At 41.3% G+C, this 25193-nt stretch overlaps 1 protein-coding gene across 7 annotated transcripts in view; it reads right to left on the reverse strand.

Annotated features, from left to right (window-relative positions):
- slit2 (slit homolog 2 (Drosophila)) overlaps nucleotides 1-25193 on the reverse strand; it is a 421836-nt gene that overhangs the window by 111333 nt on the left and 285310 nt on the right. For all 7 annotated transcript variants that reach the window (XM_073064928.1, XM_073064925.1, XM_073064926.1 and 4 more), the window contains exons 10-13: nucleotides 17031-17102; nucleotides 13412-13483; nucleotides 7912-7983; nucleotides 476-619 (exon numbers count right to left, since the gene is read on the reverse strand). In XM_073064928.1, coding sequence (XP_072921029.1) covers nucleotides 476-619; nucleotides 7912-7983; nucleotides 13412-13483; nucleotides 17031-17102 — 360 coding nt within the window. The remainder of the gene's footprint in view (nucleotides 1-475; nucleotides 620-7911; nucleotides 7984-13411; nucleotides 13484-17030; nucleotides 17103-25193) is intronic.

A 25193-nucleotide genomic window follows, 5' to 3' on the forward strand; every position in this document is an offset into this window, starting at 1 on the left:
TAATAATTCTAAATAACCATCTCATGTACTGTAATTTGAATCAGAAAGGACCTGTCAAATTGAAATGTTTATTGTTTCTTTCTTCACTCAGACTGCTCCAGCTGGAAAAGCATTTTCTTGCTTTTATTAGTAAATCAGTATTACCTGAAGTTTAAAAAAAGTTCTAGAATTTAGATCAAACATGATTATAATAAAGGCAATACAAAAGAGGGCAATTTATAATGGAATCTGTTTTGTAACAAATGAAAGTGATAAATTGGGTAAATAACAAAGGAGAGATGATTTTGTATGCAAATACTAATAAGGGGAAAGGTTAATCAAATACATTAACTCTGCTATAATATCGATCAGAGAGATGTTGTTCTTTAATATAAGCTGAGGACTAGAATGATAATACCAACTTTTCTAAAGGGAGAGAACAGGTTTTATATGTTAGGAGTTTCACATTCCACTGAGAAAAGCCAGAAATACATACAATGTCTGGATGGCACGCAGAGGAGCGAAAGTGCCTTTGGCAATGGTCTGTAACTTGTTGTCGTACAGGGAGAGGAGGTTTAGGTTGTGGAGATCCTGAAAGGCATCCACTCGCAGACAGTTAATCTTATTGGCATTCAGCAACCTGTCAGAAATAGAAATGACATTGTGGTAAATATATAAACTCCTTCTGTTTAAAATGGCAACAATTCCAATCCCAACAAAATTCACAACACCTGGTCCCAAAAGGCATCAAGCAGCTGGACGATAGTCATTCTTCCACATGTGTATGCGTTTTCACAAAATAGTTGAGCTTTTATTTCTTGTTATTACAGTCTTGACATTTGAAATTTGACATATGACACATAACTTTGTTCCTGCATAATTGGTATTTTACTTTTACACGCCAGCTGTTGCATACAGATGACATTAAAGATCATAAAAGTGAGGGAGCTAGAAAGCTCATTTTGCCTCACAGTAGATTTTGACTCTGCAGAGGAATAAAATAGGTGATACCAATTCAACAGTTCATTTAATGCACTTTCCAATTATTTGAAAAGAATATAAACTAGAATTGGTGCTAAATAGAGTGTCAATTTCCTTTCATCCATTTTACACAATTGCAAAAATCTAAATCTTATTCCCCCCAAATAAGATTGATATGTTAGAACAGAAATATCGGGGTTGTTCTCTTTGGAATAAGGAAGGTTGAGAGAGGGTTTAATAAAAGCAACTATATTAGCTGGTTTAGACATGGTAAATACAGAAATGCTGCCCCCATTTGCAGATAGTTCAGTTAATGGGAAGAGCAGATTTAGTGATACACGGTGTAAGGGGGATGCGAGTGGAACAATGAGGGTCTGCTACACAGTGCCTGGAGGGTAATTAGGGCTTTTGAAAGTAAACAACTAAGGTGCATGATGTAGAATTGTATGAGATTGATGAGATTGCTCAGCTTGGAGCTGGAGTAGATCTAATCAGCTGAATAGCCTCTTACTGTGTGGTAACCATCTATGGCTCTGCAGTGCTCACTTTATTGACTGTGCTACATTGAAATGAGCAGCATTTTACCCTAACTTCACTCGTTAATCAGGAAAGCAATTGGAATGAGTGGAATTCAGTCCAACATTATACACTGTCCAACATCACTATTCACTGAATTCAAGGAAGTAGATGCCACTTTCTAATAGATAAGATGGCTTCAGATTTCTCCTATATTATCCATCTTTTTCTATCATTATTGTCCACCTCATGCTTGGTCAATGGATCAAAGTTTGAGGGTTCTCACTGAAAAGCATGCCAAATCTACCCTCTAGCAGCATTGTGGAACGACACCCTGGAGATTTACTGAGCAAAACACATCTCAGCCTTTCACAGTCTCAATCTAAATCTCTTTTCGGGCTGGGGTGGTGTTGGAATTAAGATCAATCAGTGTAATTAAAATAAATTTTTAGAAGATCAGGCAATTGTGAGCTTTGGGGAACTGACACAGGGGAAGCAAGCCCTGTGACAGGCCGGTCATGATCATATTGAGTGGCGGAGCAGGTTTGGGGGGCCTACTCCTGATCCTGATTTCCTGCTTCCATTCAGAGACTTCTCAAAATAGATTTCTGAGTTGCAGAAATGCAAATGCACCAACTGATCACAAAAGTCCCGAAGAACTGAAAAGAACCACAGAAGTGGTTTTGCTTTTTGATGGCTATCTTTCAAAGTGTGTTGGAAGTTTCAATGGATGGTTTGCTGTCAGAAATTCTAAACTGCAGATAGACTACACCGATGTTCTATGCCAACATAAGACACATCACTATTGTTTTCCTCTTGCCTGTTTTCTTACAATGTCTGGAAATCCCCTTTTAGATAGCTGGTCTCAATAATTGTGAACTACAATTAACCAAAGCTATTTATTTATGGATTTTTTTCCCACTATAGTTTATCAAGGAATGTTAGTCACTTTCAGGATCACACTGCAAGTTTTCAGTTTCCACATTGTGAAACGTTGGCATATCTAGATGGATTGTAGAATTCAGACATCCTCTATAGCCTAGCAGCAAGGGCGCAATTCCACCTCTGTCCATCTCCCAATGTGTCTCATTCTCTGTAAAAAGCAGAATTACTGCCTACAGAATACAACTGTGTTAAACTTTCTTCAATTTGCTTCATGATATCATTTACTCCTTGCCCTATTTCCCAAAAGATTACACCCTTTGTCACAAATTTAAGGTAACACAAGCTTGTTGTAGATAATGCCCAATAACCACATAATTACCAGAAACCTATGGTTATCTAAACTTCATTCATATGATTATTTTTACCAGTGACAAAGCTTCCGATGATTGGAAACACATTGCTGAACACCAGCCAAACCACAATGAGTCTGTGGCATGTGGCCCATCGCAAGGGAATGACTTTGGAAAAAACGGTCTCCGAACAAGAAACAAAACATAGTTATTGTGTTTATTTATCTGGCATTGTGGGTTGAAGAATGATCCATTCCTCAGTGATGGGAAGGCTTGTTTGTTGATCTTTATAGGAGACAACCACGCTGGTCTCACAACACATCTGTAATATATGTCTGCAGAGTAGGTCTGCAATACCATAGCGTGTCAGTTCAATATTTTGGCTCTTGCTTTAAGAAGTGAGGTACTGGTACGATCATTTCTTGTGCCAAGATGAAATCACTTTCGGGGTGGAGGAGCAACAACTTGGTTTCCATCTGGGTACCCTCCAACCTGATGGCATAAATATTGATCCCTCCCCCTCCTCTCTTCTTCTATTCCTGATTCTGGCCTCTTACCTCTTCTCACATACCTATCATTTCCCTGGGGTCCCCTCCTCCTTCCCTCTCTCTATGGTCCACTCTTCTCTCCAATCAGATTCCTTCTATTCCAGTCCTTTACCATTCCGACACACTGGCTTCATCTATCGCCTTCTAGCTATTCTCCTTTCCCTCCCCACACTACTCTGGCACCTTCCTCCTTCCTTTCCAGTCCTGAAGAAGGGTCTCGGCCCAAAATGTTCACCGTTTAGAGCCATAGGACCACAGAGAAGGCCAGCACAGAAACAGGCCCTTTGTCCCATCTAGTCCATGCCGAATCGCTTAGGCTGCCTACTCCCATAGCACTGAGACCATAGCCATCCATACACCTATCCAAATTTCTCTTAAACGGTGAAATCGAGCTTGCATGCACCATATGTGCTGGCAGCTCGTTCCACACTCTCACCACCCCCTGAATGAAGAAGTTTCCGTTCATGTTTCCCTTAAACATTTCACATTTCACCTTTAACCCATGATCTTTGGTTGTAGTTACGTGTAACATCAGTGGAAAAAGCCTGCTTGTACTTATCCTGTCTATACATTACATGACAGAATATTGTAAATTTAATCCTCTTTTCCCTATTTATTTCTCTTGTCAATGTCTTTTTCCATAACACATTGCCTTTACTGGGCATCCTTCATTAGACAAGAGAGGCAAGAGTGAACCACTATTCTCCCGACACTGGCTGTAACCCACCGTTTTCTCCCAGCAAGAGATTGGACCACATTCTTTTACGTGCCTCTCCACAGTCAAGCATCCCATCCGTCAGAACAGCCAATTCAGCTTGCCTAAGGAGCTCTGCATCATAAGTCAGCAGCCCCAGCTGAATTCTCTGCTCGTCTTCCTGGAAGCTGTTCACTGAGTAGAGAACGTCCAACTGTATTGCTAGACTGACTCATTCCATACAGTCTTTAGTTCATCCTGTTATAATCTTACCCACCACTGGCTACACTATTACTTGAAATGATCGACCGTTATTAGCTACAAGAAACAATATGGTGATAAAAGTGAAGGAGGGACATGGAGGTGGCATATGGACGCCACTTTGGTTAACGATGTTTATCGCCATCACAAGTAACTTTCTTCTACGTTCATGCAGATGGTACGGTCCTGGTATGAATTGCTTTCAAACGACCGGATAAGCAGTGTTTTTTTATTGAGATCAACTCTGTACAAGGGGAGTGCAGAGTGATTTTCATAGAATCTCCATGAAACACTACTGCTATTTAAAGCTGTTAAATGCAGCGTTTCTCCCTCCTCCAAACCTTGGCAAAGATGCATCATTATTCCTGCTGCTTGCTCTGACAGTGTCTGATAAACATATCAAATTCTTTCATGCCTCACCGTTCTGAATCTAAGATATCCAGTAGTGCCAGGGTCAACTAATATGACAGCTTCCACAATGGGATCACTGGCAGAGATTGGGAGACGAGATTCCTCAAATTTTCCACGCTTGCTTTGTGTACTGTAAAAAAACTCACTGGAAGTAAAAGTGTTTTGACCTCTAACCAACATTCTCCACAGGATATACCCATTAGTCCGCTGCATTCTGGAGCAAGCCTTCAGAGTCTCTTTGGTTAAGCAGTATAATTCCGGCTGTCATATTCTCAAGCCTTCATTTCTCTGGAGGATGACCCTAATGGTCTGCGCTCATTGTATTTACCCTGCAGTCAATAGGCCTGATCAAATTTCATTGATTTGTTTTGAAATAAAATATCTCATTGGTCCATCGTGACATGGCTTTGTGAATGACAACACCTCAAAAATAAAATGCAAATTTTAATGCATTTACCAATTGTTGGGGAACCACTTTACTTCAGGGTGAAGGTAATGTGCGGGGCTTGTTTAGGAATAGTGTTGGTGTGAAGCATGGCCTGCTGTAATAACTCCTTAATTTCAATGTTTCATATTAGGCTTCAATCATAATACTGGGACCACAGAGAAGACTGTAAAGACCTTAATACATAGCAGCAGAATTAGGCCATTCAGCCCATTGAGTCTGAGCATAGCTGTTTTATTTTTCCCTCTCAACCACATTCTCCTGCTTCCCCCCTCCTATCCTTTGGTGCCCTGACTAATCAAGAATCTATCAACCTCTGCTCTAAATATACCTAATAATCTGGCTTCCCCAGCTGTCTGTGACAATGAATTCCACAGATACACACCCTCTGGCTAAATAAATTCCTCTTCTTTGTTCAAAAGCAACATCTTTCTATTCTGAGGCTGTTCCCTCCAGTCTCAGGCTCTCCCATTAACCTAAGTATCTTTTCTACATGCATTCTATATTTCAATATTTGAGAGGCTTCAATGAGATCTCTGTAATTCTTCTGAACTCTAGCGAGTACAGTCCAGAGCCATCAAACACTTCTCACACATTAACCCTTACATTCCCGGGATCATTCTCGTAAACCTTTCTGTATCCTCCCCAATGCCGCCACATTCTTTCTTAGATGGGGGCCCAAAACTACATCCCAATACTCCAAATGTAGACTGATCAACGCCTTATAAAGCTTCACTATTACATCCTTGCTTTTATATTCTAGTCCCCTTGAAAGGAATGCTAATATTATATTTTCCTTCCTTACTACCGACTCAACCTTTACTGAATCCTGCACGAGGTGGTACTGGGTTAGGAGTAGGACTTTTAATGATCTTTAGTATCAGTGGGAAGTGTAAATGGATATGATGTTGACTGGCGAAAGGGGGTAGCACAGTGGGCTCAAGCAGCCAGGGTTCGATCCTGACCTCAGGTGTTATCTGTGTGGAAATGGAACTTTTCCCCTGTGACTGGGTGTTATTCCTCTCCACTGCGAGGCTAATTGGCCACTGTAACTGCTCCTGGAGTGTATGCAAGTGTTCAAATCGGGGATGTTGGTGAAACAGGATTAGTGTGTATGGGTGCTGACTTGGTGGCCCAAAGGGCCTGTTTCTGTCCTGTATGACTCCGTTATACCACAGTTCTCAGGAGCGAAGGAAACTCAGAGACAGAGGAAGCACGCTGTTCTCCTTTGAGGCTTAAAGAGGAAAGAATATTCAACCCAGCCTCAAAATGGCCACATATAATGTTATTTTACTCACATTACGGAACCGCTACCAGACGTGCTTTCACTGTCAGTTCATAAGACCATAAGTCATAGGTGCAGAATTAGGCCATTCAGCCCATTGAGTCTGCTCTGTCATTCCATCATGGCTGATTTATTATCCCTGCTCCCAACCCCATTCTCCTACCTTTTCCCCTGATGCTTTCATATTTGAAGGCCTTGTTTTCCAGCACCTCTCTAAAGACAACAAAGCCATGAAGCTCCATATTAACCTCTGATATACTCAAACAAGAGCACCACCAGGGAGGTTTCACTGATCTTTTAACAACTTGCTTCATTAAATTTGAACAAGGGTGGAAATGAGTGTTGCCCTGATTTCATCTCAGAGCACTCCTCTCCACCTGTTCCACTCCAAGCAAGAAGACATAAAATTGAAAATTTTGCCCATTATTCTTGCTCAAGTAACACTAAGTTTCGTTTAAACTTAGTGAAATAACTTCGTTTAAACTGAAATAATAATTGGAACACTGGACCATCATGTTCAGTGGTTTAACTCAAGAACACTCCTCACTTTTCAACTACATTTTGCTTGAGAAATAGGGGATGCAATAAATTAACATAACATCCACCCTCCATCCAATACCTCAGCCTCAACTGGCCTCACATGCACTGCCAGAGGAACTGAAGTTTTAGATTGCAGGAATTAACTTCTACTATAAATTTATTTTAAAAACATGTTTGACCATCTGACAGCAAAATAATTTACCAGTTACGTCAAGTCATTTCACCACATCCCACAAATAGCAACAAGAGTCAAAAATTGAATTGCTTATTAAGTTCTGATAACCAACTCCTGTAAATATTCAGCAGACCATTAGTCTCCCTGGAGGACGAAGCACAAGCTAAGTATTTGGAGGTGTACAAGAGGAGTTAATACTGACATTTACATCTGATATTAAATATTCTTGGTCTGCATGGATTGATCAAACCCAGGCTGTGTTCTACCTGTTTACCTTCAGGACTGAAATGCCTCTAATGATATTGAAATCAGATGGCTGCAGAAGGGCAAAACTGAAGTTGATAAACTGACCGCACCAGCGCACATGTAAACTGCTTGTATATAGAATTCTCATGAACTTCTGATGACAAGCATGCACATGGCTAGGTATCAATCCCTGGGTGGGAATGGATAAGTGGAATAGTGTGCTGCATACAATAGTGGAGAGGGCTTCATTAACATTACAGCAGCTTGGCCCCGATAGTTCGGTATTCACTCTCCGCTCAGCCTGAAGAGCTGGGTCATGTGCAGGAAGCAGCTGTATAGATGTTAAACTTGGTCAGGAAGAGGTGACCAAGAGGAGAATCAAGATGGATTTCTCCCAGCCCTCATGAAAAGTCACAAAAAAAAAACTTATGCCAGGTCCCTTTCAAACCTAGCCATTTTTCCAGGAGCTTCTGTCCAGGGTTAACTGCCCTCTGACACTGGTTTCCAGAGATGGAAGGAGTTTTAATGGAATGTTGAAATGCTGTGGTGACAACTTTCCCGTTTTGGTACACAAAGGCAAGCAGGATGTACTTACAGCAACTGCAGAGAGAAGAGTCCCTCAAAGAGGCCCTTTGGCAACTCAGTGATTTTATTTCCATAGAGCACACTGGAAAGAAATCAGAACATCTGTCAGTCACAACCTGTAAAGAAACAAACACATGTATTTTCAATGTATTTTTTAAACTTGTGAAGTACTTCACAGATTTTGTTTTTCTCCTTAGGGTATTTGTGATTTATGTGTAAGTCTGAAATAGGAAATTGTCCTATCAGTTAAATTAATTTATTGCATTTAAAATACACATGGTCTCAGTTAACAGGTTTCACTGGCAAAACTGGCAGTTTCTGTTCTTTGCTAGATCCTCTGAAAAACACTGGGGACTCTTCTTCCAGAATTAATGTATTTTGTGTCTCTTAATGGTATTCTCATAGAACCAGGGAGCCTGGAGTGAGAGTGAAATCACAAATTGGTGGGGAATGCTATGAGTGGCATGCTTTTTTTTTGCAAAAGGATTATTGCAACCAATAATGAGGAATCTCTTGCTACACTGACAGAAAGAATGAAGTCAAAGTAAAGGAACAATCTGTGTGAAAATGGCAAACGAGACAGAGTACCATAAAAGATGCTGTAACTAAAAAAAGTCTCCTACACATTGTCCAGACTGTAGTTTTATCTGCTAAAACTGAAACTTGCACTTGCCATTGGCTGAACAGTGCTAGTCATACATAAAAGAGTTCAAAGGAGTGTGGGACAGTGATGATAGCATTGAAACTTGCCAACTTTCAGTTAGCATTCATGGTACTGGACTAAAAAAGTAGTCACTGGTTGTGTATTGTACAGGGCACGATATTATTATTGATGTTATTAATAACCATTGCACTGTGTCCACCACGCCTACTTGTGAAATTCAGCTCAAGTTTAGAGCAATTCTATCTGTTTTATTTCTGAATTTTCAGTACCACTTTTTAGATTCTGTTTCACACATTTCATGCAAAGGCTGTTTCTGTTCCATGATGAAAGAGCCTTGATTTACAAAAGAGTGTCTGCACTTATCCACATATTGATGAGCAGGGAAGCCCAGCATTATGCCTGCCATTGCTTCCGAGATATCAGTTCAGCACATGACTTCTCAAGGAGCCAAGTATGGGAAAGGGAGATGGCGACAATCCCCATGTGCCTACTCTACAAAATCCAATTGAATGACTTTCACGAGGTTGGAGCTGACAGAAGAACAAATTATCCATTGATTTTAATGCAGAGACAAATGGTAAACAATTACTTTACATATTTTCAATTAATAGCATAGAAGATTTATAGATAGAAAGGAAGCTGGTTGGTGAATTTCATCAGTGTCTGGTATGCTAGAAGTGCCCTATAAGTTATGGGAAATGGTTCAGTTTAATTATGGTTCGATTGCAATTCTAAATTGTTGAAGAGAGGTTTTGTATGGTGGAGGAAAGCAAATAGAAGACCTTTGCCTTGCAGATGTTGACTGTAAGGCCATTCCTCTCATATGCTTCAGTGAATGAATCGATGGTAAGCCGAGTCTCAGCCTTCAAATGAAAACACACTGTTCAGCCTATAGAGCCAAGGGCACCCCAATGTGCTGCGTGTAGGTGATTCTTGTGTATGCGTGCATACAGGGACTGAGCACCTTTTTGGTCAGTAAAACATATGAAGAATAGGTCTGAAACACAATGCTTCTCAAGTCTCCAAAGCAATTTAAAAAGCAACTTTACACAGTACAATATGCAAATCTCTTCAAAATGTTGCATAACCATCTACATTTAGCTTATTCACTGAATTGTTGTTGGAAAAGTTAAGGTAACCTATTTACTGAAACCTTATCACGGACTGATTGATATTTTTTACTGATGTATATAGGAAAAGTGATCCTGAAAAGGAATCTGCCACCATCTACAATCCGGTCACCTGTGAATTCTCCAGAACTTAATCACAACCTTGCTAAGTGTCTTTGTTAAATTAGACTTGGCAAATCAATAAAAATAATATTGTCTAAAATGGCTACAAGTGTCCCTGAAGATTAAGCTGTGATATTATGACTAGTTTGCAAAGGAGGGTATGTCAGGGATGATGGGCCAGTACATAGAAAAGTAACACTGGCCCTTTTATGTAAACAGCAGTGAGCAGAATTTGCCTGCTATGTATTGGGAATACAGCTACAGATTACAGGCAATGGATAATGAACAAAAACAAATACTAAATGCAGCACCAAGTCTCCAGGGCTGTTAACAGTTTGCTTTGTGTGTGTGTTGATGACATTAACTTTCACAGAACATCAAAGCAGCTGTTTTCAGCCCCTCGGAGACTTTGGTCAAGGAAATGCCAATATGCAAACCATATCCGCCTCAGTCTTGCCTCATTAATGCGACTCCATCAGTAATGTCAATGAAAATAATTTTCAATTGCTTGCAATAAAGGTCAAGCATAACTTAAAAATGTGGTAACTAAATATTTTGTGCTTTTTAAAATTTCAAAACCATGTGTCTTTTGAATTGGTGCTCATCTGGTCTATTGTCAAGCTTTCAGAATTAAAGCTCTATTAGAAACTGAGACGGGACTCTCAATGGCCTACAGTAAGTCTGCGTTCTCAGTGATGAAAGCATTCTGACCCATTGGCTGAACGGTGGTGGTCAGACAGAAAAGGGTTCATCGCAGTGCGGGATGTGTGGCATTGAAACTTGGCGACTTTCTGGAAATATTCCAGGTACTGTGGTGAAGAGAAAGCAGTGCAGAGTTGTGTATTGTACATGATCCACAAGGGACCCCATTTGTCATAATCATTGCTTTGTCTGGCTGCATTCCTGTACCACTTCTGGTGCTTGCATTCTCAACTTCATTTATAAGCAGGCTCGGGTGGGGGGGTGCTGCAGGTTCGTGGGGGTTGGGGGGGGGGGTGTTGTTCTGGAGAGGGATGGTAAAGGGGAAAAGTTGGCCACCTTTCCTGTAGGGTCCAGGGATAGTAAAGTTGAAGTCAGTGCTGACAGCGGCAGAAAGGGAGTGGCACACTGGCTTACTTACAACATATCAGGCGATTTCCCCAGGACGTCCAGCTGACCACTGTGGACTAACTGCACGAGCCTACAAGTTCATCTGTTTTAGCTCTGTATATGTGGGTTAACAAACCTTACCAAACTTCCTTTCAAGTTGCTGCAGGACCATAAAGGAGGACAACTTGATTTGCTTTGACGGGATTGAAACTATTCCCAGACAAAAGGCAAATAAAACTGTGTTTAAGGAACAGCCAGTTCTCTCCTCTATGTAAATACTGTGGCTTTATCTGACACAGGTCAAACTCCTTATTCCTGCCTTTGGTCCATGAAGATAGGTGTTTGTTTCAGCTGTATGGCAAGGTGGCTGAAGTACTGGATATTGGCTTATTTCACAGCCTGCTTCTGTTGCTAGGTACTAGGTGTGTGCTGCTTAACATCCATTCAGACAACGTCCAATCGCATATACGTCCATAGTCCTGATCGAAGAACGTGACGTAGCAGACATAACCAATCTCATGTATCGCGTGTCTCTTGAGTGTAGTAGCGTTCTCCCTCTGTTTAATTTTCTTTCGAGAATATTACCGTAAAGTGCATCATGGCTTCCAAACGCAGTGAAACCAGTGATAGCAGCAGCAAGAGGCAAAGTATATAACATGGTGTTCGCACAACATTCAAATCACATAACGTATCTTGGACGTTGAGCGGCACATACCTGATATTAGGGTGCATTCTGAAAGCTCTGCATGAAAGGAAGTTTATCACCGTACCACGGGAAGCACTTGAAAGAATCATCTTTAAACCGCAGCAATAAGGAGCCTGCCAGCACACTGCAGACTAAATCTCTGTGGTTTTCCTGGCTCCAAACGCGTGAGCCTGAGCAAGCCTCTAAAGGATAACGAATGGCTCTTTTTATTTGAACTGGTTTTTACAGTATTTGCAAGTGAAAGGATTTGTAATCTGCAAGATGTTCTCTTTTGCTGTGGTTTATTCTTACAATTGTGTGTGCATGAGACCTGCTACAGAGGAGCCTGACACAGGCCCAACCACTTACGAGTGAGTCTGCAGCTCAAAGACTTTGCCTGTGCATAACAGAAAAGGCTGTCCAATTAATAATTGTTCAATGCATTAAAGAAAAAAATCTCCAAATTCTTCTTGAGAAGATTTTAAAAAGACTTTGTAAAGTAAGTATTTTGATTAATATTCTCGCCTCAATACAGACAACATGGTTTTGGATTCCCTTGGGCAATGCCATACGGTGAACTGCAAAGCCAGGATGTGGGATTGTGCCTTCAGTGTGCCATGCAATAAGCTCTCGATTCCTGCTGTAATGCATGTTCTCAGGAAATAAATGAAGGGGGAAGTCAAACCAGACTCTTTTCTTCAGGAACTGTTAAAACAATATGGGCAAAATAAAGAATGGGCACAGAAACACTGTTAAACAGGACAAAGGCACATTGGCTTTTGTTCGACTTCCTCATTTTTTATTTGGGAAAGGGCGCCGTTCAGTCCATTTTATTTTCAGTCTGTTTCACTGCTCCCTCTGTCTCGTCTCTTACTTGGCCTCCATCTCCGTGCTTGTTCGTTAACAATTTTCCTTCAATGCAAAATGCTTCCGTGTCTCCTTCTCTTTCTGCTCTATTTTAATGCCAGGAGCCGAAAGCACTAGTGCTTCCTCACGCAGCCCAGCATGGCAGTTGGCAAAGGAGTTGCTATATTAACACCAAACGTAAGACAAACCCAACCAGGTCTGAGACTGATTTGTTCTGGAACATGCTGACCAGCAGTTGCCCATTTCTTCACATTAAAATTCAGAACCGAAGATGAGAATTTCCCAAGCGGCAGTTCTTATCACAGAGAAACTGCACAGTGGACACATTCTGCTTCCCCAGTGTTAATGTACAAGGGAGAAGCATTAGCAATGTCCTGGAGAGAGGTTAATCCCTTTGTAAGAGGACGGGAGGGAGAAATGAATCAACAGTACAAATCCAAAAACCACGCTAAGCTGGGCTGCCACCAGTTTCCTTTCATGTTGGCTTGCGTAAAATTCCCCCTAACCTCAGGCACCAGCCTCACTAAGGCAGCGTGGCCACCAGGATGCTGAAGTTATTTCTAGTGGCTTGCAACCGCCTTTGGCTTTGCTCAGATATGCTCCTCTAATGCCCTAGTGGAACAATAAATTGTGCAGTGAGATCTGAGCTAGCCTGCTTTCCCACACTTCCACCCTGGCTTTGATTTTCGAAGGCCTATATTGCATTCGAAATTTGGCATCAAATTAGTTTAATTCAAAATAAATAGAATGTAAATAACTGTACTTTAAATCTGAAATGGTCATATTTGGCTAACCGCCTGTCAAGCATGTACATAATCTTGTTTATGATGTCTGTGTGTAATTAGCATAAATTATAGCTTAGAACAGAAAAGTAATTGGGAATCCACAATTAGCAAGATTTTTGTTAAACTTTTAACATTTCATAAGGAGAGACACAACCTAAGGGAAGACAGAAAACTTCAAAGTAACTTACAGAGAGTTAAGTGATCTCAATCCTTGGAAAGCGTCTGGTGCGATTTCAGAAATGTGATTGTTGCTCAGGTCACTGAAAAGAAAATCAACATCTTTAATAAATATTGATTTTCACCCAAAAAAACACCGGTGTTAGTAGCGATTGTTTATCCACTTTATGCATTCTCAGTGTTCCATACAAGTAGCTAAGAAAACATAGAAAACCTACAGCACAATACAGGCCCTTCAGCCCACAAACTTGTGCCGAACATGTCCCTACCGTAGAAATTACTAGACTTACCTATAGCCCTCTATTTTTCTAAGCTCCATGTACCTACCCAAAAGTCTCTTAAAAGACCCTATCGTATCTGCCTACACCAACGTTGCTGGCAGCCCATTCCACACACTCACCACTCTCTGCGTAAAAAACTTAACCCCGACATCTCCTCTGTACCTACTCCCCAGCACCTTAAACCTGTGTCCTCTTCTAGCAACCATTTCAGCCCTGGGAAAAAGCCTCTGACTATCTACACGATCAATGCCTCTCATCGTCTTATACACCTCTATCAGGTCACCTCTCATCCTCCATCACTCCAAGGAGAAAAGGCCCAATTCACTCAGGGCCAGGCGAGGCCAAATGCAAACTAGAAGAGCAAAACCTCAGAATCTGTCAGGGTAGTCTGCAAACCAAAAACGAATTTTCCAACTTTTGGAAACTCTCATTCTCTGTGTACCTTCCCCCCACCCCCAACCACCTCTCTTTCACCAATCCCTTAGTTTCTCTCATCTTTTTAATTCCATAGCACACCTGGGTCCTTCCACTCTTTTTGTTCCCTTTTGGTCTGATCCCACCTATCAACTCCAACCTCCGTCTCCTGACTATATCCCTCCAACTCACATTCCCCTCCTGGCTCCCTCTGTCCTTCGTCCCTCTCACTCCACCTATCTACTTCCAGCCCTTGCCGCATTTCCACCTCACCTTTATACTGGGTCACCACCCAACACATTGACCATTCCCTTCCCTCTGTGGATGATGCCTGGCTTACTGAGCTCCTCTAGCAGATGGCTTTCTGCTCATTAACATCTTTATTATACTACCTTCCTGAAGTAATTTGTGCAAAGGACAAGCAGGTGCTGAGCAATAGTTTGCAGACAGTACGGTAGCTGACATCAGTCAGAGCAGAATGTCTGTGCTACAAAGTTTCAAAATAAATTTATTATCGAAGTACATATATGTCACCCTGAGATTCATTGTCTTGCGGGCATTCTCAATAATAACCATAACAGACTCAATGGAAGTCTGCACCAATTTGTGTTCAACCAGTGTGCAAAAGATAACTGTGTAAATAGAAAAATAAAGAAATAATAATAATAATAATAATAATAATAATAAATACATACATAAGCAAAGGGCGCTGAGTAGGCTACGGTCAATTATGGAAAACTCTGAACATCCTCTACATAGCACCATCCAGAGACAGAGAAGCAGTTTCAGCGACAGGTTACTATCGATGCAATGCTCCTCAGACAGGATGAAGAGGTCAATACTCCCCAATGCCATTAGGCTTTACAATTCAACCGCCAGGACTTAAGAACTTTTTAAAAGCTATTATTAATGCTTTTTGAGATAGTGATTTAGATGCATATCATATTTTTTTTACTGAGTTAAGTATTGTATGTAATTAGTTTTGCTACAAGTGTATGGGACATTGGAAAAAAAGTTGAATTTCCCCATGGGGATGAATAAAGTATCTATCTATCTATCTATCTATCTATCAATTTCAAGAACCTAAGATGAAGAACTCTTGAAAATGAGTCCACAGTATTGGAAACATTTCAATGATGGGGCAAGTGAAGTTATCTCCTTTGGTACAAGAGCCTGATGGCTGAGGGGTAGTGACTGTTCCTGAACCTGGTGGTGTGAGTCCTGAGGCTCCTGTACCTTCTTCCTGATGGCAGCAGTGAGAAGAAAGCATGTCCTGGGTGGTGGGGTCCCTGATGGTGGAAGCTGCTTTCGTGCAACAGCGTTTTACGTAGATGTGCCCAATGGTGGGGAAGGCTTTTTCCATGATGGACAGGAACATATCCATCACTTTTTGTAGGATCTTCCGTTCAAGGGCATTGGTGTTTCCATACCAGGGCGTGATGCAGCCAGTCAATATACTGTCCACTGCACATCTATAGAAGTTTGTCAAAGTTTTACATGTCATGCCAAATCTCTGCAAAGTCCTAAAGTAGTAGAGGGACTGCCATGCTGGGTCCGGGACACACCCTCCAAAATAACATTAAGGAATTTAAAGTTGTTAACCCTTTCCACTTCTGATCCTCTGATGAGGACTGGCTCATGGACTTCTAGTTTCCTTCTCCTGAAGTCAATAATTAGACCCTTGGTCTTGCTGACATTGAGTGAGAGGTGGTTGTTGTGGCACCACTCAGCCGTATTCTCAAATTCCCTTCTATATGCTGATTCGTCACAACCTTTGATTCGGCCTCCATGATTTCTATCAGCAAACTTGAAAATGCCACTGAAGCTGTGCATAGCTGCACAGTCACACGTGTAAAGCGAGTAGAGCGGGGGCTAAGCACACGGCCTTGTGGTGCACCGGTGCAGATGGAGACTGTGGAGGCAATGCTGCCTATCCAAACTGACTGGGGTCTGCAAGTTAGGAAATTGAGGATCCAATTGCACAAGAAGGTATTGAGGCCAAGGTCTTAGAGCTTATTGATTAATCTTGAGGGGTTGATGACATTGAATGCAGAAGGATTTAATATGAATAGACTGGGAGGGGTTTTCTGATCTGTAACATCTGCTAGTGAAATCTGAGGTAGCATCTGCTGCTACAGCTTCTGAGACAAATAACTCCAATATACCCATGGAGGCACGTGGGAATCAGGGCTGAAGGGGGACAGGACATGGGGTGTGGCTGTACTGCTGCAGGGCTGCTGACAAGTTGAGGCACAGTGGATGCAAGGCTAAGGTGAATATACTTGACGAGGATTAGATAGAGAGATTGTGATTAGCAGGTCAACATCAGGGACATCAGACTGAAACGGTGATGATGAAGCATTCAGCCTCCTCCTGGCTCCTCACCTCTGCTCAAAGAGAATTTAACAACTAAACTGTGCTTTCCAAGTCCAGGGGTAATGAACTAAAAGTCAAAGAAAATGTCATCTTTTTTTAATTTACTGGCCTGCCTCTTGAGAACAAACTGGTTGTTCAGTATCATAACCCTTTCCCATCCAACGCCATCTAAAGCTGAGAAGTTAGAGACAGAGTGTTTTACATGTTATTTTAAATTTTCAGCCCACCATCCTGCAGGAGGGGTTAAGCTTCCACCTCATAAAGAATGGGCTGTATTTACTGGGCCATTGGCATCTACGGAACAATACTGGGGCTGAAGCAGAAACAGTCTTTGGGCAAAGAAGGGAGCTGTAAGATAGGGTGGTCTGTAGAGAAATTTAGGATAGCATCTGTTCCATCATTCATTTTCAAGAAGGAAACATTATAAAATGCTTTATAAGCTGAAAAGCTTATTTACAGATTTGAGCTATATCCTGCCATCACAATTTGTTGTGTTGTTAGTTTTAGTCATGGGGGACAATTTGAATAATCATCTTCAGGTTTTTTTCCTGCTACTTACATTCTTCGCAACCTCTTATAGGGTGAGAAGGCTCCAGGGGGAATGGACTTGATTGAGTTTTGTTCCAGACGTCTGTGGAGAAAATACCATTTGTTATTGAAAATACATTCCTTCAGTGAAACACCAACAAGGTGCACTACAGTACAGCTTTCAAGAAAATATTAATATTTTAATTGTAGAATATATGATCATACATTGTATTGTCTTTGAGTATGTCTGTAGGCTTTATCTATGTCCTTTAAAGGCTAGTATATAACATACCTGAAGTTTATGGCTTAACAAGCATGTTGCCACAAGAGCTATGAGGTATTACACCTAAAGTGATTTTTATATTTAACCTATTTCTGCATGGTCTAAAGAATGGGATAGTGCAGAATTATGATTCATAGTGAGATTTCACTCTGGGCTATCTTAAATGATGAAAGCTGGAATCTTGCTTTGTAGACTGTCATTAAATTGTGTAGCTGCCATTTGTACAGCCAAGTGGTTTCTGGTTGTGCAGTCTTTCTTCTTTTTGGTAGCTGAACTCTTTACAGTCTATCCCCAGGTTAAGAACATCCAACTTACAGACCCAAGCTACATACAACGGAGCTCCCAAAATATTATTAAGTTCAAAAATTCTGACATAATTTAATCCTATAAATGGCACAACTAGTTTCTGCATTCTCTTTACTTTTAGAAATCGTTATTTACTTGACAGTCTTCTGTGTCTTTGATGCCATTCATTCCAATACTGTGGAGTTATGGTTACATTACGGAGTGATTTTTGTGTATTTTATGATTTATGGACAAAAATCAACTTTCCGATATCAGTAAAAATGGAACCTGTTTGCTACCTGAGAATGGCCTGTAATCAGAATGTCAAATGAAATGATGCAATGCTGTAGAGAGACGAATTGAATAAGTACGATGAAACAGCAGCTGGCTAACATTTCACCCATAGGCCTCATTATCACTTTGGGGATACTGACCCGTTTCAATTGCAGATTTGTTCCCTGTCAACACATGCACCCACACACCTCACTCCCCCAGCCAGCTTTCAGGAGCCACAGCAAAAGCTCAATGCTCTTTAGATTGCCAACCTGTTATATGACCAGTTGCATCAGAACCATTAGGTAGCAGGGTATGTACACATTTGTTGAACACTGTTTCAAAACTGCAAATTGGAATGCATCCAGTTAAAAAAGGAGGCAGGTCTTGCTGTTAGTCAATGTATTCTTAGCTGTGAAGCAAAAACCAAACTGCTAGAGGAGCTTTGCAGGTCAGGCAGCATCTGTGGAGGCAAAGGTCTATTTTGGGCCAAGATCCTGAATTTGAGGGGATATTGTTAATATAAGGAAATGAGGGGTAGGAGCGATGAAGGAGCTGGCAAGCTGACCTCAAGTAGTTTCTTTAATAAATGTGAATCACAAATTGCAGGGCAATTTATGGAACTCTTCAGTTAGGCTTATTTACATGTCATAACAATGCAAAATAGTTTGAGGCGATTGATGAGTCTAAAGTGATAAAAGAGAGGAGTGAGGCAGAAGTGGGCAAGTGGTAGTTCCCTACAGGGAAGGGGGAGTTGATGAGCAGATGAGGGAAAGAAACAGCAACAGGGGCTGAGAGGGGGCTGATGGAGGCAAAAAGAAATTGCAGTTCCTGGAATTTGATAAGTAAACAAAGAGATGAGTTAAACATGACCAAGATAAGGAAGGGATTCCTGGGCTGACAGGGATAGTGAGGGGAGAGTTAGGCAAATGGCACTAAGTGGGAAGAGGGTGTGGATGATGAGCAGATGGAGAGGGGAAGAAACTGGTTAATAGGGTGATGGAGAATAGATTAATATGGGTTAATAGGTTGGTGGAGAAGGAGGAACTTGATCGAAGGCGGGGCGGGAGGGTTGAATCAAGAGGACCTGGGTTGATCAGATGAAAAAATAAATGATCAGAGTGCGCATGAATTACCTGAAACTGAGAATTCAATTCAGTTCTGAAGACGGGTCTCAAGCGTCAACCATCTATTCATTTCCATAGATGCTGCCTGACCTGCTGAATTCCTCCAACAGTTTGTGTGGGTTGCTTTGGACTTCCAGCATCTGCAGACTTCCTCGTGTTTATTCATTTTTCATGCTGTTTGGCTGAGGACTACTCAGATGGAATGTAAGGTGCTATTCTTGATGGATGGCATATTCTCCTCGCTGACAATCATCACAGGAGCACCTCAAAAATGCGTACTTAACCCATGGGTCTATGCTCTCTGCACTTTTAACCATGAGGCTAAGCATAGCACAGACGCCATCTAAAAATTCACAGATGACACCACAGTTGTTGGTAAAATCTCAGATGGTGATGAAGAGGTGTGCAGGAGAGGGAAAGATCGGCTGGTTGAGTTGTGTCTCACTCAACATCAGCAACACCATGGAATTGATTGTAGACTATAGGAAGGGGAAATTGAGAGAACACACACTGATCTTCACTGAGGAGTCAGTGGTGGACAGGGTGAGCAGCTTAACATCTGAGAGGACCTATCCTGAGCCCAAAACATTGATGCCATCACAAAGAAGGCACACCAGCAGCTCTACTGCATTTGAATTTTGAGGACATTTTATATGTCCCTAAAGACCCTTGCAATTTCTTCTAGAGGTACACCATAGTGTATTCTAACTGGCTGCATCAAAGCCTGGGAGGGAGGCTCCAATTCACAGGATCACAAGAGGCGGCAAAGGATTGTAAACTCAACCTCCTCCATTACAGGCACAACCCTCCCCAAAATAAAAGACATCTTCACGAGGTGGTTCCCAAGAAGGTGGCTCTCATGATGTGAGACATGCTCTCTTCTTACTACCATCAGGAAGAAGATACAAGTGCCTGATCTCAGGACCACACAAGCTTCTCCAACATGACAAGGTGACAATCCACGGAGAAGATTGTCCTCCAATGTCGACTTAATGATGAGATCCAACATCATCTTAAATGCACTAGAACAGCTTTCGGATGTCTCCGAACAAGAGTCTTTCATAATCATGACATCCGAACAGACACCAAAATGTTAGTGTACAAAGCAGTGGTGATCCCAACACTCCTGTATGCATTAGAAACCTGGACAACATACTGATGACATCTGAGCGGCACTTGAAAAGTTCCATCAATGCTGTCTTCGAAACATCTTAAATATCAGCTGGGAAGATAGAAGAACCAACATCAGCGTGCTGAATGAAGCAAAAACAATGAGCATTGAAGCCTACGTCATCAAGAACCAACTAAGGTGGAGCGGTCATGTTGTTCGGATGAAAGACGTACATCTGCCAAAACAAATCTTTTACTCCCAGCTTAAAGAAGGCAAACGTAATAGAGGTGGACAATAGAAGAGATTCAAAGATGTCTTAAAAGCCAAAATGAAGAAATGTAACATCGACAATTGGGAAACCGATGCCAAAGACAGGAAACTCTGGCAAGCCATCATCCGAGAAGGAACAGCAACTTGCGAAGCCAACAGATGTGCAGAATTAGAAGAAGAGAGAAGAAAATGTAAAGAGAGGCAGCAACAAACAAAGCCCTATCTGGAACTACCTGTCCTGAATGCAGAAGAACTTTTAAAGCCAAGATTGAACTCATAAGCCACTTGAGAGCCCATAAATAGATCAACAGAGACCATCATCCTCGACCTCAAGGGATACCCACAACAAAGACGACGACAGGTGCCTGAAGATCCACACTTTAATGCCTACACTCAACAATACAAAACAGTTTCTCCCCCACCCCCCAACATCAGATTTCTGAATGGTCCATGAACACTACATTATTATTCCTCTTTTCTTGCATTATTTATTTATTTAGCTTTTTTAATGACTTTGCACTGTATTGTTGAGTGACAGTAAACCTGATTCTCATTCTTGTTTGCTTTCGGCCTCACCCTGACAGTTGAGATCAGATAAGTTGGTGTGAGAATGGGAAAGGGACTGAAAAGGTTTGCAACTGAGAGCTCAGGATAGGCATTGTGGACAGAGGACAGGTACTCAAAGCTCTTGTGATCAAGGGTTCATCCCAACCCTACCCACACAGCAGATATAAAATTGTAAACACACAGGCCTTTCCGGGTGGCGTTGAGCCAGCTGTGTCTGCAAGTTCTTTTTTTCCCAGTGCGTACTATGTTTTTTTTTAAAGAAATTGAAGTCCTTTTCTTAAACTGCTACTTATGCGGTTGCAAGCAGACAAAGTGGGAACAGGGGGCTCACATTTTATGTCTGGTATGAGTTAATGATTCCCTATGGCTGGGCCACAATCCTGAGATCTCACTGCCACCACAGTTTTGCCGCCATCACTGGGGATTCGGTGCCCTGAACACAAAAAGCTGGCCTGAAGCTGAATGACCCCCCCACTCAGTATGGACAAAGTTTCCCGACTGTGTGATCATCGAGGCTGCTGCTCTCGGCAGCTTCTTATGTTCCTGTATACTGAACTGCCAAGCCAAAGCATAGCAACCAGTCAGGACACGTTCAATAAAGCATCTGTAGAAGTTTGAAAGGGAGCTCGATGATAAGCTGAACCTTCTTAACCTGCTAAGAAAGTTCAAAGTAAATTTAAATTTGTTATCAAAGTACATATGTCACAGGATACAACCGTGAGATTTATTTTCTTGTGGGCATACTCACTAAATCTATGGAATAATAACGATAACAGAATCAATGAAAGACTACCCAATTACTGGGTTCAACCAGACTGCAAACAATGGACTGTGCCAATACAAAAGAAGAAACAATAATAACAATAAATAAATAAATATCGAGAACATGAGCTGAAGAGTCCTTGAAAGTGAGTCCATTGGTGGCAGGAAAATTTCAATGATGAAGCAAGTGAAGTTGAGTGAAGTTATCCCCTTTGGTTCAAGAGCCTGAATGGTGAGGGGTAATAATAATTTCTGAACCTGGTGGTGCAAGTCCTGAAGCTCTTGTACCTTCTTCCTGATGGCAGCAATGAGAAGAGAGCATGTCTAGGGTAGTACAGGTCCCCCATGATGGATGGAAATCAAGGTGATGGCACAATTTCCTTATGATTGCATCTACATACTATGACCCGGTTAGGTCATCTGATATAACAACATCCAGGAATTTAAAGCTGCTGACTCTCTCCACCACTGATTTCCCAGTATGGACTGGTGCATGCTTATCCTCCTTTCCCTCCCTGAGGTCAACAATCAGCTCTTTAGATGTTCTGATGTTCAGCAAAATGTTGCGGCTCTGCTGCCATTCAACCAGGTGATCGGAATTGCTCCAGTAAACTGAGCAAACAGAGAATGCGATCCTGCGGCAAATGCTAGTTAGGTAGATCGTCTGCACCAAGGACTTTTCCAACCTTGAGAAGAGTGCCAATAGGAAATTTCATAGCTTCTGCATTCAGTTCATTTTTATGGGTCAAATTTAAACTTAATTTCTATGATCATGCATAACATCTGGGAAACATTAGACCCAAGTGATATTAGCCAGTTTTCTGCAATCCAGTAAATCACTGTAAACAAATTTACTAAGTTGCCACAGAATTGATTTCACTGCCTGCCTGAAACTTGGAATGAACTATGTTATGCTGTCAAAACAGTTTTCCAGGGTCGGTCTTAAATGCCTACCTAGTACAGGAACCACTAGTTGAAAGAAAACATTGTTTTAATTGTTTTCTGAAAATATAACACCTGCTGTACAGAGAATGGATGAGACTAAGTGGTAGAATATGGAATTAAGATAGCAGAAGCAGCAAAGCTCATTACTTTGACTGTGAGCTGACTACTGATAATGAGGCAACTCATCCTACCAAATTCCACTATGAGAATATTGCATCTCCTTTTGACCTCCATGAAATCTCAAAACAGGGACTAATCACGCAGCAAATCACTGGTATTCAGTTTTAATCTGGCCTGGGATTGACCAGATAAATTGTCTCACAGCTCATGTGAAAAATTGGGTTTCACAATATTAAACTGCTTTCAATGTTGATTTTCCCTGTAACGTATTGATAAATGCAATAAATTTGTCTCAAGGAATTAATAACATTCACTGGCTGTATTTGGATGTAATATCGATACATCATTAAAGAGAAGCTTCTTTGTAACTTCGACAGATATAGACAGGAGAACAGGATTTTGGAAATTATACTTGGTTTTTTTTACTGCACATCTTATTTCTCAATAATCTCAGCCTTTTAACCATATCCTGCATGCATGCAAAAGTATGTGTGTACCCACTCCTACGTTGTATGTTTTCATTTCTGCTGAAGGATTTCATTTGCCATCTTAATTTGTTAATTCTCTACTTAGATTTTCAGACATCCTATCCTGCAAAAACTCATTTCAGGGAGGTAGCACCACCACCCCTGCCCCCCTCAATCCCATATCCACCCCCCCCCCCCACAGTCGACCTCCAAGGGTGTATGTATACAGGGCATTTGATTATGAAAGAACTTAACAATTTATTTGATCACATATTGAAACTACTTACACACACACACACACACACATATATATATACTCCTTGTTGAGTATTTTGTTGGCAGTCTCAATGCTAATGGAAATAGCTTTTCTATTTCATCTGCAAACTTTCCTTGTACTGTGATGTGGCTTGCTTGGCAGCTTGGAGCATTTTGCCGGAAGTCTCAACTTCATAGCAGTCTGTGTCAATGAATTTGATAATTTTGCAATAGAAAAGTCACTGGTGTAAACAGCGCAGCGAGCAACACTGTCATTATTTTTTACCCCTATTAGGCAGGGGTACACTTTAGTGTAGTCTGGGGTGAATTACGTTTTATATTTTCTTTTTTTTGGAAACATTCTGCCATGGCGCTGCAGGACACTAAACTGAACTGATGGACAATGAAAGAGAGAGAGAGGTCGACTGTAAGGCCCGCCCACAGAGAAAACTGATAGGCCTACTTAGCACAAAGAGAGACCAATCAGGATGCTCTCTCTGTCACTCTCTCGCTACGTCTGTCACTCGTTCTCTCTGTCTCTCTCTCTCTAACCCCCTCACTCACTCGCTCTCAAAAAAATCGATTTCTGGGATATTGTATATAATTTGCGGGCATTAGGGAGCCGCTATCAATATGCGTGAGACTCCCGGAACTTCTAGGAGAGGTGGGACGTCTGGATTTTGACTGACCCTGCTGAATGCAGCAGCATTGCTTATTTTCATCTTACACTGAAGGCTCTATGTGTGATCACTACAATCCAACACCTGAGAATGGCTTACTTGACAAGAGAAGTGGATAACAGGAAGCATAGAATAGTTTTGACGGAGTAGATGGAGCGAAGCTGTATCCACTGGCAGGGGGCACAACTTGAAGGTAATTGCCAAAAGAAAGCTTGTGGGAGGATGTAGGGAATTTGTTCAGCACAGCAAGTCACCATGATCTGGAATGCATAGACTGAAAAGGTGGCGGGATATAATTCAATAACAAATTCTAAAGGGAACTGGATAAAACATCAAAAGGAAAAACTGCAGATATATTGTGAAAAGCTGGGGCTAACAAATAAATTTTTCAAAGACCTGACGAAGGCTCGTCAGACCAAATGACCACATTCCATTTCAATATTCTGTAATCCACTATGCGAGAGGGCTACAGATAACGAAAATTGTTAGAACATAGTGGATTACTGTAAACAGAGCAGGGCAGAATAGTGACAACACAACATCTGAGATATTGCAATTACTTCAATACCATTAACTTGAAAAGGCAGATATCACAGACACTTGAAGTTTTACATACTGAGGTCTCCATTAAACAATGTCCAAGTCCTTGACAGAAGAATAAGAGATTTCATTTGGCAAGGAAGCACACAACATAATTTCTCTTTCTCGAGATGTAAAGATTGATATGGTAAATTAATACATACAGTGGGAAGTTCCATTCTGAAGGAATCTAAAGAGACCACAGTTACACGGCTACTACTCCTATGATCCTATTCCTTCAGTTAAAAAATTCCAGTCTATCGGAATAAAGAACACTTGCCAAAAAAAAACCTGTTCGGTTCTTGGAAAATTTTGTTTACAGAAGAGTTTTCAGGCAAGTTTGGACTACACCACAGTCACTTCCAGAAGTAAATGTTCTGTACTATCCAGCTAGTCAATATACGTAAACCAGAAAGAAGTTGAGGCTAATGCACTTTTCAGATGCAAAAATATATTGCATTTTATCTTCT

This window comes from Hemitrygon akajei, chromosome 13 (genome assembly GCF_048418815.1).
Source record: "Hemitrygon akajei chromosome 13, sHemAka1.3, whole genome shotgun sequence".
In the NCBI taxonomy this organism is placed as follows: Eukaryota; Metazoa; Chordata; class Chondrichthyes; order Myliobatiformes; family Dasyatidae; genus Hemitrygon; species Hemitrygon akajei.